The 16882-nt window shown below is 38.9% G+C and overlaps 2 protein-coding genes across 2 annotated transcripts in view; both read left to right on the forward strand.

Annotated features, from left to right (window-relative positions):
* LOC306856510 (uncharacterized protein) overlaps positions 1–14390 on the forward strand; it is a 92699-nt gene extending 78309 nt beyond the window's left edge. Inside the window, exon 2 of the mRNA XM_079395849.1 lies at positions 12372–14390. Coding sequence (XP_079251975.1) covers positions 13177–14205 — 1029 coding nt within the window. The 5' untranslated portion in view covers positions 12372–13176 and the 3' untranslated portion in view covers positions 14206–14390. The remainder of the gene's footprint in view (positions 1–12371) is intronic.
* Positions 1–16882, forward strand: part of LOC306856321 (uncharacterized protein) — a 1000538-nt gene that overhangs the window by 766752 nt on the left and 216904 nt on the right. The window lies entirely within an intron of this gene.

Below are 16882 nucleotides of genomic sequence, written 5' to 3' on the forward strand. Positions count from 1 at the left end.
CGAGGTGTTGTTGCCGACACGGACTGACTGAGGTCTTCCAGTTAGAAAGTCCAGGATCCAGTTACACAGGGAATTGTTAAGGCCCAGCAGGTTTAGTTTATTTATGAGCTGTTGTGGGATTATTGTGTTGAATGCCGAGCTGAAGTCAATGAAAAGCATTGTAACATAGGAGTCTTTATTTTCTAGGTGGGTAAGAGCCAGGTGGAGGGTGGAGGAAATTGCATCGTCCGTAGAGCGGTTTGGACGGTATGCAAACTGGAGCGGGTCGAGTGTGTTGGGGAGGCTGGTTTTGATGTTATGCATGACTAGCCTCTCAAAGCACTTCATCATGATTGGAGTCAGTGCTATGGGACGGTAGTCATTGAGACAGGACACAGGTGATTTCTTTGGTACCGGTATGATTGTTGTGGATTTGAGACATGTGGGGACGACTGCCTGGCTCAGCGAGGTGTTGAAGATATCTGTTAGGACATCTGTCAGCTGTGCAGCACAGTCTCTCAGAACACGGCCAGGTATGTTGTCAGGACCCGCAGCCTTGCGTGGGTTAATCCTAGATAGGGTCTTCCTTATGTCGGCTGGAGACAGACAGAGCGCCCGGTCGTTGGGAGGTGTGGGCAGTTTTTGTGCAGGTGTGTCATTCTGCATTTCAAACCGTGAATAAATTCCGGAGGCGAAGTCCGAAGAAGCCTCGGGTGCGGACCATCAGTAAGGCAGTTTCTATGAGACATAGAAGCTGACCAAAATGTAGCATTTGGACCAATCAGACACACAATTTTGCATTTGATTTAACAAATCAATTAGTTATTAGATTAAGAAATGGTCACACTTTGTAGGTTACTTTGACACCCCAGAGGTGTGACCTCTATAGCAGATACAGCTCTCACTTCAGTGACGCCCCTCGCAGTCTGCGGTTCTGTTAGATCCTAAGAGGATGAGGAAGATGTGAGCTAAAACTCTTCTGAACACTTTAAGCTGACTTTTAAACTGACTTTTTCCATAACTGCATTCTCTGGTTTTCCTGATGGTTTCATTCATCAACTCTCATTTGCCCTTTTCCCATGTATGAATGACAGTACGTATGTATGTTTGTTTGTTTGTTAGACTAGTTTGCGTTAGTGTTTAGTTAATAAAAGTTGTGAGCACAAATTACGAGTTTCTGGTTCTGCCTTGCATATTAAATGTCTCATATAAAATTTTGACCCTCGCTACATGCTCTAATGCATTAATAGGAAAGTATTTCCTGTGACCAAGGAAATATCCTTTCTTAGAGTTGATACGAACTTGCACTGAATGTTCGCTGGACTGACAGATCAGTTGATGGCAATTTAATTCTGCTACAGTTACTGTCAGCCGATATAAATAATTGTAATTAATCATAATTAATGTAATTATTTATACACAATTCCCTTTTAAGCAAATTTGCTACAAAAAACATCATAGGTCCAGCATGAAAGACTGAAATGCGAGCGCAGGAGGTTCCTACCTAACCTCGGTCAGGTGGAGTTGATGGTGGGGGAATTAGAGAGGGGATGACGAGGGCAGATGTAAGGCCCCCCAAGGGAGGGGAGTAGATGTTCAGGTTTGCTTACTTTGGTCCTGACGAGAGCGTTGAGATCCGTGGTGCGGCGCAGCAGGGAAAAGGCCTTCACCTTTATCCAGGTCTTTCAGCAGATTAGCCTGGTACACCTTGAAGCACTGCCATAGTGCGCAACGAAGGGACAGCCTGACCTGCTGCTGTGTATGCCCTGCCATTTAAGCGAGATGTATCTTGAAGGTGCTTAGATGGCAAGGAGGGAGACTTGAGGGAGGATGTCTCACCCACAGAATACTGCTTTGGGACAACATGTGAGTGAGTAAATAATGACAGAATTCAATTGTAGGGTGAACTATCTCTTTAATGACAGTCGACAGCATGTTTAGTACTGTCCCTTTAAGACCTGCACGCATATACAGACACACATTCATTTTTCTCTCAACAGTTTACTTTCATTTTAGACATAACCGAGTCTATATGTAAACCTTGTGTGTTTTGACAGTATTAGCGCAAAAGATAACTTAGGTCAGTAATCCGGCGCTGTTTGAAAGAGTTTTAGTGCGCGCGCTTCTGGTGTATGCGCGAATGAAACATTTAACCAGCAAGGCTTGTATGCAAATAATGTACTTTTGCACATGTACAAAGAAGTGCAATGTCCTGTCAGAGTAACTCTACCGCTGTATGTTGTACAGAATATAGAGATGGCGGCGCCAGAACTGTATTTGATATAATATTTTCTGTAGCACGATACTATGATATTTCTTCAAAAGCAGATCGTGGAGCGATTTTATCGTCCACGATCAAAAATCGTCATATTGCACACCCCTAATTCATTTATATTTTAATTAATATATTTTCTCTCTGTAAAACCTTTCACTGCTTTCCGCCATATTTTCAAACAAAACGAAACCTACGTTGCATGCTGCGACTGTGAGATTGATACTACCTTTGCTTTATGTTGGGCAGTATTTAAGTGAGTTTTATAATCCTGGTTAACAAATGGTTTTAATGATAATACAGAATATTAAAGGGTAGCACTAACTGTCGGGAATTTCATCTTGTGGTCAAACTAGAGCAAGCTTGACGACCCCTTGTAAATCTTTAGCGACCCCTAGTGGGGGTCACGACCCCCAGGTTGGGAACCACTGCCCTAGAGGATGCAGCTTGAAGTTCCCTCGAAAGGGAACTCACTTCATCTTCAGTCGTTGTTCCTCAGTAATCTTCCCCTCTGCTGCAAACTTTGTGCATCAAGACGATTCATGACTTTTTTTTTTCATAAATTTTTTAGAAAATCTGGCAGTTACTGGAGCTACTATACAGTCGCCAACATCTGCGGACTGGTTTGCTGAAAAGGCCATTGATCACAATCCCAACTCTTTGGAGAACAACGGCATCAACAATCCCATGTGAGAAACTTGAGGTTGAAAGAGCGTGAGACGTCAAGTACAAATGTGAAGGATTAATACAGATATGACAGTATTTTTATATCCTTCATGTGTTTATCTGTCTGTAGACATGCTGTTATTCCTGATATTCCAGCAGGTGAGTCCTACAGCTACTCATGTGATGGGATGGAGGGACGTTACATGATTATTCATATTCCTGGAGACAAGAAGATTCTCACTCTGTGTGATATATATCAGATAATAATTTCTTCACATTATACATTTTTGTCAATATGACGCAGTGAGGAGCTTGGAAAGGTTTTAATAAATTCAAGCTCATTTGTAGGGTGCAATCTATATTTTAATGAATTTACATATATACAATATATTTTTCTAGGTCCCTGTTTAAAAAGATCATTTGTAAAACTGCTGTTTCACTCCAGCAATGATTTGACCGACTCTACAATGAGAGAAAACGTTCTGAAACAGGTGAGAAAAACCCCCCGAAAACGAACACTCATTGCATTGTTAAATATTATGACCTGAATTTGTTAAAAACTAAATCAGCTGTTGTTCTCCTGCAGTGCAGTTGCATGTGCAAAGAGAGAAGCGGTATATATTATGACACAAAGGTTCACGACAGGAGTGCAGATCACCTATTGATTATTCAGTCAAACTATTTACAGCATCAACAAATTTACAATATAAGTGGTCAGAAACTTGTAAATAACTCATGCACGAATAAAGTTACGTTGAAACCAAGCACACCATTGTTTTTCTTGTGACATTACCAATAAGTTTGATGTGTCACATGGCCCTCTTCCTATTGAAAAAACAAAAGTTGTATCCAAGATGGCCGACTTCTAAATGGCCACCATGGTCACCACCCATCTTGAGGAGTTTGCCCCCTCACATATACTAATGTGCCACAAACAGGACTTTAATATCACCAACCATTCCCATGTTATTACGGTGTATCCATATAAATGGCCCACCCTGTATATCTTTACCAGCATAGTTGAACGATTTGGTGTTTCCCGAAACCATAGTTCAAACGAACGTTCGCAATCAGTGTAGCAAACTTACATGGTTGGAGCTACAGCTCTCGACCTGTGGTTAGAAGCATAGTTTCTTGTTAGTAAGATATATGGCTTAAATAAATATGCTCTTGGGCACAACAAGCAAGCTAACATGCAGGACTATCTGTATCTGCCATTCTATCTAAATATAAATGCATTTTAATTATGTACTTTTTAATTACGCGTCCATTGTAAGCGCCATTTTAGAAACGTGCGCATGTGCTTAAATGCCTAAGGGAACCCCGGAGTATGACATAAGAGGGCACACGCGATCAATCAAACATCAAATAAAGAAAAATAACAGGGAACAAAAAAATAATAAATGAGTCAGTAGGTGCCATGTTCAATACAGTAGCATCTCTAATCAGTTAAATAGCAGAAGTTATTCCTCCACCACATGCATGTGACGTCATTAACAGTGGCCCTATGTTGCTGAACTAACGTGGTTCAGACGACGGAGATGCGCCCATGTTCAGGAAACAGTTGTGACTAGCTAGTTAGTTTCCAAAACGATGCATTGTACTATGGTGGTTAATCAGTGAGTTACGTCATTGTTCGGGAAACATAACCCAGTTTAGTATGAATGTTATTTCCAGTTGGGATCTGCTCTGGCTGATAGAGGACTCACAAACGTGACACTGAGGTGGTCTCAAACCCCTAAACAGGAAGTGATGCAGAAAGTGGACGCTGACAAACGTGAGTGTGTTCTCACAGCTGTACAATAACTTATGACATATGCTGCACAAATAGCAATGATTATAAAATGATGATATGTAATAGAAAAAATGTTTCATTTGCAGGTCGCTGTGATAGAAGTATGCACTAATGCCCTGGAAATCAACAGTGTCTTTGACTCACTAAATTCACATTCATTCAATTTATTTTCAGGTTCTGACAAAATGTTTTATTTAATGTTTTAAATTAGTCTATTTAAAAATATGTATAACTTCCTATTCCAAAATCTACCATGTTACTTAAATATGTTACCCATTGGGTATACTATTATTATGGTCAACTGCTCAGATACCTTCAATCAATATGAGTCAGGCCACAACTCTTTTACCATTGGAAAAATCAACTTATGATTTACATCAAAGATCTGTGTTCTGGTGCATTTGGTCCTCTCTCGGGAACTTTCTTGAGGATACTCAGGGACTATGTCTTTCTGCTTTTGGTTTATAATTTTCGATTATTTCTGTCTTTGCTCTTATGCATTTGAATGTCTAATATGTACTAGCTGTACATGTTGTTATGAGATACCAGTCCCACTGTTGTTTTATTGGAAAATTTAATACATTTAAAAAACAAAATGTAATAATTTAAATGAATTCATTATGTAAAAAATCTTTTGAAATAAATGAATGAAGACTTCCTCCAGAGTTTTTGAATGAATCTCTTGAATGAATAATTAAGACATCAAATACATTCAATCACTGGTCACCACCTTCTGCCATAATGTAACATATACAGTCTTTATTTGAAGCGTAACATTAGTTACAAAGGTCAGTTCCTAATTTTGATCGGAACTACAAATAAATATTTTATCCTAATACTTTCGTTATTATTTAATGTTTGCAACACAGATATGTAGTCTACTGTATAGACTTTTTTGCGAAGCTGTTTCAACATAAAGCTTACATGATGAGCGCTGCTCTCTCTGGATCAGATTTAAAGGTGCTGTATGAAGGATTGATGGAAAACTTCAAATTCAATTTTTGTACTAATTACTGAAATAATTAGAGGCAAATTAACGTTTTATGTCTTTTATATTTCTCCTGTGATAATGTAAGTAACTTATTTGTATACTGTAGAAAAAGTCACAAATCCTAGGTCACTGAGATGAAGGGAGCCATGCTTTTTAACTAAGGAAAGTTCGCATGACCCCAAGAAACAGATTAGGGTTTTAACATATGGCGTTCACTTCATGATGCAGAACATCCATCCTATGCTGCATCTACAAGAGGCAAGGGATTTTTGCAATCTTGATGCTTTACAATCCATTCCCATTTGAGAAACTGAAAACTTGAGATCTTGAAAACCTCAGTCAGCGACTCGAAGTGGATTTCAAAATTCTAATAAAAAAAACTCAATGTGTAAAGGCCAATTTATAGATATTATGTATAAACATAATATCTATAAAACAAACAATATGACTCATTGTGTCCATTTGTATTTGTGTCCCTTTCTATATATATATTTTTAATTATTTATATTCGTTTCGGGATTATGTCTGTCATGTTAACATTACTCTAAAATAAATACAGACAATTTTAATAATAATAATAATTATTATTACTACTTATTATTTTGTATTTATTTATTACATTATATATATGTAATAATAAATAAATAGTTTTTTTACTCGCGTGCTGAGCCCGTGAAGCCTGGCAGTGGGCATATATAAGGGCCCGTGTCCACCGCGCGCATAGCCCGGCTACATTATTATTATTATAACAGCCAGTCATTGGGAAAGGCACCAGTCTTGCTGGCTTGGCTGAGAGCGCTCGAGGTGCCCTTTTACGTTGACTTGCACTTTGAGGCAGAAAGACTCTCATTTTAAAATAATAATAATCTCAACTTTTAATAATAAAGTCACATGTTTATGTGACTTAATAGTTGACAGGGATTTAATGTAATAAAATATATTCTCTTTGCATTCTTATCTCATCAGTGCTTTTTCAGATGGTAGTAGGCTACATATTCATTAATCAGAGCCTTTTTAATTTACACCATAAAAATAACTCTCTTTCTTTTTATAAACATGATTGAAAGCCATGGAAAGTGCTATGCTTATCATCGAGTAAACATGATTTTGGTGGTAAACATGCCTTGTAATAACTCATTTTTTAACTTTTGACAGGTGGAGACCGATTTGTTAGAATAACTTGGATACAACATGACAAAATTATATTTGTTTAGTGTTTTCTGCCATCTGCTGGAAACAAGCTGAACTCTCTGCATTCAGCAGTGCTTTATAGAAATTCAAAGGGTCTGAATTTAGCATTTATGCCACTGCGTGTGGGCATGGGAAGCTTTTCAGTCTAGGCCATTCTAGGTATAGATTTAGTAAAGAAAAAGCCAAGACTTAAAATGCAGTTGCCAACTTTTTATTAACATTAAAAACAAAGCCCAAATGTTATCTGCTATACAGTACAACCTCCTCTCTCCTCACTGTTTTTCAGAAATTCTTGCAGATATCCAAATAACTGCTTGTAAAGTTAGAAACAAGGTATTTAACTGAGGAACTAAAAAGTTAACCAGTCCTGATGTTTGTTCATTATTTTGCAGGTGGCAGCGGGACTTCAGCTGGAGGGTTTGGCTCATCGTCAATCTTTATATCACGACAGAACAACACTGGTTCTTGACCAAGACCCATTTTGTACTGCCACAGATATAAACGCTCATTTGGTTTCAGCTCAAATGTGAGATTTTCTTCCACTTCAGTTGCTTCACTCCAGCTTTCGTTTTCAGTGCTGACATGTGAACCTCCATATTCAGTTGAAAAAGAGAACTGGTACTTCGCAATTAACCCTAAGAGGTCTTTAGATTCAGCCGAGGTTGACATGGCTATCTTCCAGTTGTGTGTGATCTGGGACATCTTCTCCTTATTGTATCCAACCCTTTTAATGACTTTATTTTGCCAGGTCACTGTTGTATTGCTGTCATTACTTATGGTTTTAATGTTCTCCCAAATGCCAAAGGCTGGGCCTTTAGTCATTGACAGCCCTCCAGGAAGGAAGTTAAGAATATCGGGATGAACAGAATAGACAGCAGTGCACTCGTCTTTGTTGAAGTTGGTCCCTTTGTAGTACTCAACTCCCCATTCTGAGGCTGGCTTGAGGAAGTAGTAGTGGTTTGGCAGGCCCCAGTAATACAGACCGTTTCTGCAGTTGGGATGCAGCGGGTATTCTACAGCATCCGAGTCTTTATTCATGTTTGTTGTTCTTCGGTAAGTGCCTTTTCCTTGGAAGATGATGTAAAAATTGCCAAAGGCTCCGAGGTAGTGGTCTCCACCCTGGCAGTTGGGATGAAGGCTGTAAACCACACTATCGCTGTCTGTCGTCAGGTTGCTGACTCTGCGGTATGACTTGTCCTTGATGATGTAAAAGTTGCCATCTCCAGTACCAAGGTAATGGTCTCCATTTTGGCAGGCAGGGTGCAGACTCAAAATAGTGATGTCTAAACCTTTATTAAAATTACTTGACTGCATATAGCAGCCGAGGTCAGAGCGGATTATATAATAGTAGTCGTTCACGCCGCAGATGTCAGTACCTTTGGTTTTGTTCTTGGGAATAATCCCCTTCATCGTGCCTGAACCTGCAACACAGAATAAGCCAAGCGTTCAGTCTCCAGCCCTAATGGAAATCTGTCGTTCTACTCGTACTATAGAGTGGGCTGACTGATTACCAAAACATTGCATCTTAGTTCATGAAAGAGGAAAAAGAAATGTTGCTATAATTCTGAGCTTTTATTTAAGTATGATTAATAGTTTTGCAGGAAAAATGAATGCACCTCTAATATGTAATGTTTTGTGGTGAGTCATTTATCATTTATATTTCTCCAAACAAACTCGTGGCTGATTGATATTTGTATTGTTGTGATTAGGTAAAGCTGTGCTGATGTGGATCTGCTTAAGGCTGCACCAGTCTTGGGACTTGGACCTGCATCATGTGAGGTAAAGGTCCAGGGTCCTTAAACACTATGCTGTCTGAAACTAACAAAAAACATTGCTGCATTATCAATTGCACAGTTAATTGTTCTGACCGGTGGATTTCATTTGCAACTATATAAACCCTTACACTGTTTTCCCCATAAAATCATCAGCTTCTGGCTGAAACATCAAGTTCAGAATCGAAAAATCACACTAAATCGCACTTGTACTGTTTTATCACTTTACAGTTGCAAACCTCTATCTGAGCTACAGTATGTGTGTGCATTGGTACACTGTATCAACCATTCCTGGAAATACATGACAGGCAGTTTTTGATAAAACTATGAGTCTGGCGAACAACTATTGACAAAGAAAACTGGAAGACATCTAGAACACATTATTTAGCAAAGTTGAGTTTGCTAAATAATGATCACAATAGCAATATGCAAAAATAATAAAAGATGCACGTCTATACATGGGAATGCCACCACTCGTCTAGAAATGGTTTGCATTGTGGTCCTATTGCTGTTATATTCATTAATTAATCATGTCATCATTTTGCTAGTTAGCATTTTTAAAACATCTAAATAATATTGTTTGAATATCTGTAATAGCTGTCCTTCTTCTAGTGGTACCCAACAAACATATACACTATAAGCCCACAAGTGCACACTTACTTGGACAACTGTAGACTGCAGAACTAGTTCTGAAGAGCAGCTCTTCTCCTGTCAATCGTGAGAGATACCCGCGCTCCAAACTCTTTTAAAGCTTCAAAGAGGGCTGGAGAAACACACCCACAGGCTTCTAGGAAGACCAAGTATAGGTCTCTGCAGGAAACCAATGGGACTTACCAGATCGGTGGGCAGGGCCAAAACAGAGGGGGGTTTTCGACCCAGAGCCGTTGAGAAACAGAGTTGCGACAACAGAGGTTCAAAACGCTCGATCGACACCTCAAATAGTTCCAGGAAGGTCATAGCGGCCAATCGGATTGCATTGAGTTAGAGCAGCGGTTCCCAAACTGGGGGCGCAGAGTTATTTACTGAGGCTCGTCACTCTGAAGCCATAAATATAGATATTTAATCAATTATATGCAGAGTTCCTATAGGACACAGACACACACACGCATTTAGAGCGATTATATGAACGGTTTGGTTAGCATGGTCTGTGAGTAAATGGTAAAATAGTAAAAATAGTTTCTTACTTTCTTACGACCAAAAAAGTTTGAGAACCACTGGCTTAATGTAATCTGCGATCTTCATGTGGGGAATATTTCTAATAACTTCTTATAAAAGTATTCCTCATTCGTATAATGTTGAAAATAGACATAATTCACACTGAATTGTTGCATTTCTCATGACCATTCATACGAAATCAAACTCGATATATTTCACACACGTTAATAGCTTTTCCTGCTAGAATAAAAAGATTAGAACTAATACATCACACATAAAAGGGCCTGGAACACACTTATTGGTAAGCATATTGCTCCAACGCTTTAAATGATTTTAAATGACTGTTCTTTTGAGAACTCTTCATGTAAGTTTGAATCTCTTTGTCCATTAAAAGAACAGCTGGAGATGCACACGCAGCAGTCATGTGACGGTCATGTTACAGAGCTGGTGTTTTGAGGGCCTGGGGGCAGTCAGTTAATTTAATCAGCGTTTCCTGTTGGATCAATGCATTAGTTCATGATCTATACATGCTGATCAGATTACGAGGTTCCTCCATGGGTTGCTAAAAAGAATCTTGCAGTCCTGGATACAAAAAACCTTTGTTGTTTCTTGACTAATCTTGAGCAATCTCTCTTCTGAGTGGACAAGAAAACGCTGACAGGAACCACTATAGGATATCGACGTCAGCGGTAGTGATAATTAACTTAGCACTCGTGATGGTTCGGAGACGAGGAAGATTTTAGATTCTCCTTCGAGTGAGTTGTTTGATATCTCTCTATATGAAATCTCTACACTCCTGATGGCCATACTGCTCCCATTTGAAGCAGGTTTTAAAATTTGTCTCCAAATTATGCCTATTTTTGTATTTACACAAAAAGGGAACATTATAAAATTAACAATTTGTTTTTAATTAATGTAGATAATTCATGGAAAATGTGTCATGCAAGTGGACGATTTCTGCTGCCTGGTTGAAAACAAACACTTAGTAAAATGAAAAAGACTTGATATTTCCACTATAGATGGCTGCCGTGGATCACTCATTGCTACATTTGCCGTTTCCAATACAGTTATTTTCACGGTTTGCGTTAGGATTTATTTTAAGACATTAAAAAAATCACTATTATAACATAAAAAAAACACTTTTTGTCCAAGTTTAGCACTGTTTTGAATTAAACATTTTCTACGAAATGGGACTAGTTGAGCTGTCCTCATTTTAAAGCATTGTTTCCCCACCTTTGTCTTTTTCTGTTCTGCACCCCTGAACATTTAGCTCCTCTATTCATTTTATTTAGGATAAGACAGTGTCTGTAATGTCAAAGGATGAGAGACTGAAGCTCAATTGATCATTTTATTTTTAACTGATTAAAAGAACTTATTTCATCTTTGTTTATGTGTAACATGTAATCTTTTGATTATTTATAAGGTTTTATTCAATAAGATTTTCACAGAATGATTTCGGCACAAATGTAGCGCATCAGAATCATGGGTTTGAATTGATCTCAGGCAGGGGCAGGTCTAGGGCGAGTAGATATACGGGGTCCAAACACATCCTGGGACAAAAAATGATTTATATTATTATTTTTTAAAGCTAAGTATAATTAAACATGCAGGGTTCTGTAGCCTACCTTATATCCACTTGCCTTTACACTGGACTTAGTTACAATTTGTAAAAATATCAGAATATAGAAATATGAAATATGATACTTTTAAATATGAAAAATACAATTGCCAGTAGATGGCAGCAAGCCACTGTCTTAAGTGAGTCGCTGAGTCATTTATGCAATCGATTCTTTCAAAACGATTCACTCAGGGAACAAAGTAAGAAACTATTTTTACTATTTTACCATTTACTCACAGACCATGCTAACCAAACCGTTCAAATAATCGCTCTAAATGCGTGTGTGTGTCTGTGTCCTATAGGAACTCTGCATATAATTGATTAAATATCTATATTTATGGCTTCAGAGTGACGAGCCTCAGTAAATAACTCTGCGCCCCCAGTTTGGGAACCGCTGCTCTAACTCAATGCAATCCGATTGGCCGCTATGACCTTCCTGGAACTATTTGAGGTGTCGATCGAGCGTTTTGAACCTCTGTTGTCGCAACTCTGTTTCTCAACGGCTCTGGGTCGAAAACCCCCCTCTGTTTTGGCCCTGCCCACCGATCTGGTAAGTCCCATTGGTTTCCTGCAGAGACCTATACTTGGTCTTCCTGGAAGCCTGTGGGTGTGTTTCTCCAGCCCTCTTTGAAGCTTTAAAAGAGTTTGGAGCGCGGGTATCTCTCACGATTGACAGGAGAAGAGCTGCTCTTCAGAACTAGTTCTGCAGTCTACAGTTGTCCAAGTAAGTGTGCACTTGTGGGCTTATAGTGTATATGTTTGTTGGGTACCACTAGAAGAAGGACAGCTATTACAGATATTCAAACAATATTATTTAGATGTTTTAAAAATGCTAACTAGCAAAATGATGACATGATTAATTAATGAATATAACAGCAATAGGACCACAATGCAAACCATTTCTAGACGAGTGGTGGCATTCCCGTGTATAGACGTGCATCTTTTATTATTTTTGCATATTGCTATTGTGATCATTATTTAGCAAGTCTAGTGTTCTAGATGTCTTCCAGTTTTCTTTGTCAATAGTTGTTCGCCAGACTCATAGTTTTATCAAAAACTGCCTGTCATGTATTTCCAGGAATGGTTGATACAGTGTACCAATGCACACACATACTGTAGCTCAGATAGAGGTTTGCAACTGTAAAGTGATAAAACAGTACAAGTGCGATTTAGTATGATTTTTCGATTCTGAACTTGATGTTTCAGCCAGAAGCTGATGATTTTATGGGGAAAACAGTGTAAGGGTTTATATAGTTGCAAATGAAATCCACCGGTCAGAACAATTAACTGTGCAATTGATAATGCAGCAATGTTTTTTGTTAGTTTCAGACAGCATAGTGTTTAAGGACCCTGGACTTTTAGCTCACATGATGCAGGTCCAAGTCCCAAGACTGGTGCAGCCTTAAGCAGATCCACATCAGCACAGCTTTACCTAATCACAACAATACAAATATCAATAAGCCACGAGTTTGTTTGGAGAAATATAAATGATAAATGACTCACCACAAAACATTACATATTAGAGGTGCATTCATTTTTCCTGCAAAACTATTAATCATACTTAAATAAAAGCTCAGAATTACAGCAACATTTAACTTTCTTTTTCCTCTTTCATGAACTAAGATGCAATGTTTTGGTAATCAGTCAGCCCACTCTATAGTACGAGTAGAACGACAGATTTCCATTAGGGCTGGAGACTGAACGCTTGGCTTATTCTGTGTTGCAGGTTCAGGCACGATGAAGGGGATTATTCCCAAGAACAAAACCAAAGGTACAGACATCTGCGGCGTGAACGACTACTATTATATAATCCGCTCTGACCTCGGCTGCTATATGCAGTCAAGTAATTTTAATAAAGGTTTAGACATCACTATTTTGAGTCTGCACCCTGCCTGCCAAAATGGAGACCATTACCTTGGTACTGGAGATGGCAACTTTTACATCATCAAGGACAAGTCATACCGCAGAGTCAGCAACCTGACGACAGACAGCGATAGTGTGGTTTACAGCCTTCATCCCAACTGCCAGGGTGGAGACCACTACCTCGGAGCCTTTGGCAATTTTTACATCATCTTCCAAGGAAAAGGCACTTACCGAAGAACAACAAACATGAATAAAGACTCGGATGCTGTAGAATACCCGCTGCATCCCAACTGCAGAAACGGTCTGTATTACTGGGGCCTGCCAAACCACTACTACTTCCTCAAGCCAGCCTCAGAATGGGGAGTTGAGTACTACAAAGGGACCAACTTCAACAAAGACGAGTGCACTGCTGTCTATTCTGTTCATCCCGATATTCTTAACTTCCTTCCTGGAGGGCTGTCAATGACTAAAGGCCCAGCCTTTGGCATTTGGGAGAACATTAAAACCATAAGTAATGACAGCAATACACCAGTGACCTGGCAAAATAAAGTCATTAAAAGGGTTGGATACAATAAGGAGAAGATGTCCCAGATCACACACAACTGGAAGATAGCCATGTCAACCTCGGCTGAATCTAAAGACCTCTTAGGGTTAATTGCGAAGTACCAGTTCTCTTTTTCAACTGAATATGGAGGTTCACATGTCAGCACTGAAAACGAAAGCTGGAGTGAAGCAACTGAAGTGGAAGAAAATCTCACATTTGAGCTGAAACCAAATGAGCGTTTATATCTGTGGCAGTACAAAATGGGTCTTGGTCAAGAACCAGTGTTGTTCTGTCGTGATATAAAGATTGACGATGAGCCAAACCCTCCAGCTGAAGTCCCGCTGCCACCTGCAAAATAATGAACAAATATCAGGACTGGTTAACTTTTTAGTTCCTCAGTTAAATACCTTGTTTCTAACTTTACAAGCAGTTATTTGGATATCTGCAAGAATTTCTGAAAAACAGTGAGGAGAGAGGAGGTTGTACTGTATAGCAGATAACATTTGGGCTTTGTTTTTAATGTTAATAAAAAGTTGGCAACTGCATTTTAAGTCTTGGCTTTTTCTTTACTAAATCTATACCTAGACTGGCCTAGACTGAAAAGCTTCCCATGCCCACACGCAGTGGCATAAATGCAAAATTCAGACCCTTTGAATTTATATAAAGCACTGCTGAATGCAGAGAGTTCAGCTTGTTTCCAGCAGATGGCAGAAAACACTAAACAAATATAATTTTGTCATGTTGTATCCAAGTTATTCTAACAAAAAGTTCAAAAATGAGTTATTACAAGGCATGTTTACCACCAAAATCATGTTTACTCGATGATAAGCATAGCACTTTCCATGGCTTTCAATCATGTTTCCATGTTTCTGTATAGAAGGTGTCATAATAGGCTTGAAGTTATCCTAACAGGACTAGAAGGACAGTTTTTTAAACATTTCATAAGTTAGATATATTCTGAAGTACAGTATGAAAAACTCAAATGAAGCATTTAAAAAAGAACCCTGATCAAAATTAGAGAACACTTTCAGATACCCCCTCCTCCAGTTATTGGTGCTAAACTGTTCCCCGGTAACTAGCAGCATTCCTTTAAAGATAACTTTCCAATTTTCAGTGATTTCGCAAGGGGGTGGGTGGCTCTAAGGTGACTGAAACTCTGTGACACGCCCTCCACAAAGAGGGTAAGTCACAGAGGGTCATTACTGAAAGCTGTGGCTGTTTACAGAGTGCTGTATCAAAGCATATTAAATGCAAAGTTGACTGGAAGGAAGAATTTGGGTAGGAAAAGGTGCACAAGCAACAGGGATGACCGCAAGCTTGAGAATACTGTCAAGCAAAGCTGATTCAAGCACTTGAGAGAGCTCCGACGCTCCGACGTCTTCAGGAAAAGGGCTACCATATATAATCAATTATATGCAGAGTTCCTATAGGACACAGACACACACACGCATTTAGAGCGATTATATGAACGGTTTGGTTAGCATGGTCTGTGTAAATAGTAAAATAGTAAAAATAGTTTATTTCTTTGAGTGAATCGTTTTGAAAGAATCGATTGAATAAACGACTCAGCGACTCACTTAAGAGAGTGGCTTGCCGCCATCTACTGGCAATTGTATTTTTCATATTTAAAAGTATCATATCATTCAATATTTCTACATTCCAATTTTTTATATTTTTACAAATTGTAACTAAGCACAGTGCAGATGAATGTGGATATAAACTAGGCTACAGAACCCTGCATGTCTAAATCTACTTAGCTTATATATATATATATATATATATATATATATATATATATATATATATATATATATATATATATATATATTTTTTTTATATATAATTTTTTCCCCCCGAGTATTCACGGATGTGTTTGGACCCCGTATATCTACTCGCCCTAGACCTGCCCCTGCCTGAGATCAATTCAAACCCATGATTCTGATGCGCTACATTTGTGCCGAAATCATTCTGTGAAAATCTTATTGAATAAAACCTTATAAACAATCAAAAGATTACATGTTACACATAAACAAAGATGAAATAAGTTTTAATAAATAAGAATTATCAACTGAGCATAAATCTCTCACCCTTTGACATTACAGACACTGTCTTATATTAAATAAAATGAATAGAGGAGGGAAATGTTAAGGGGTGCAAAACAGAAAAAGACAAAGGTGGGAAAACAATGCATTAAAAAATAGGCATAATTTGGAGACAAATTGAAAAAAAATTGCTTCAAATGGGAACAGTATGGCCATCAGGGGTTAATGGGTTGTTATAAAATGCTTCTTTTGGAAAACTGGGAGAGGAGGGATGCATATTTATCACTTTTTTCACCCCTAATTTGACTTGCATAAAGTTTTATGTGAGGGTTAGTGTTAGGGAATAGAATGCACGAGGGAGACAACACTGATCTTGCATATCCCTCAGCAAATGTACAATTGTGACCCTGGTGACAAGCCTAGTTGCCCCAACTTTGCCACTCCAAATATAAAATCCTGGACAGACCCCTGCATATGGGAAGTCAAATGCACTGAAAGTGGGACGAAACACTCATGCACTGACCTGTTATCTGCGTGGAATTTTTATCATTGTAGGATGGTTGTGTTCCCACACTGCAAACAAACATGTCCAAACACCATTTCACAAGTTCACACTTACATATAGTAAACCGAGTAAAGGTTATGCGTATTTGGCATGCTGTCCAGGGAGAGCATTAATTAAATGAATTAATTATTTTGCAACACGGCAGAATCCCACTAGCCTCTGCTACGAGAGCTGGAGGCCTGGCTGCATACGGCACTGCGGCTGAAAGAGCCGTAGTGAAAGACTGAGTCAAAGCGGGAAGCGAGTGAGGCTTTGCTGTAGTGAGAACTGCGGCGCGGCCCAGGCTTGTTGAAAGCCTGCTGCTGCGACCTGATGTTCGCAGAGAGCCGGGTCTTGTGCAGAACGATGGTGTCGAGCGAGGCGAGTTCGGGGCTTTGCTCAATTTATTGGCCGCCTTGGTGGCTGGAGTGGATTTGGGAGTGAAGTTGG

Source organism: Barbus barbus, assembly GCF_936440315.1.
Source record: "Barbus barbus genome assembly, chromosome: 3".
Classification (NCBI taxonomy): Eukaryota; Metazoa; Chordata; class Actinopteri; order Cypriniformes; family Cyprinidae; genus Barbus; species Barbus barbus.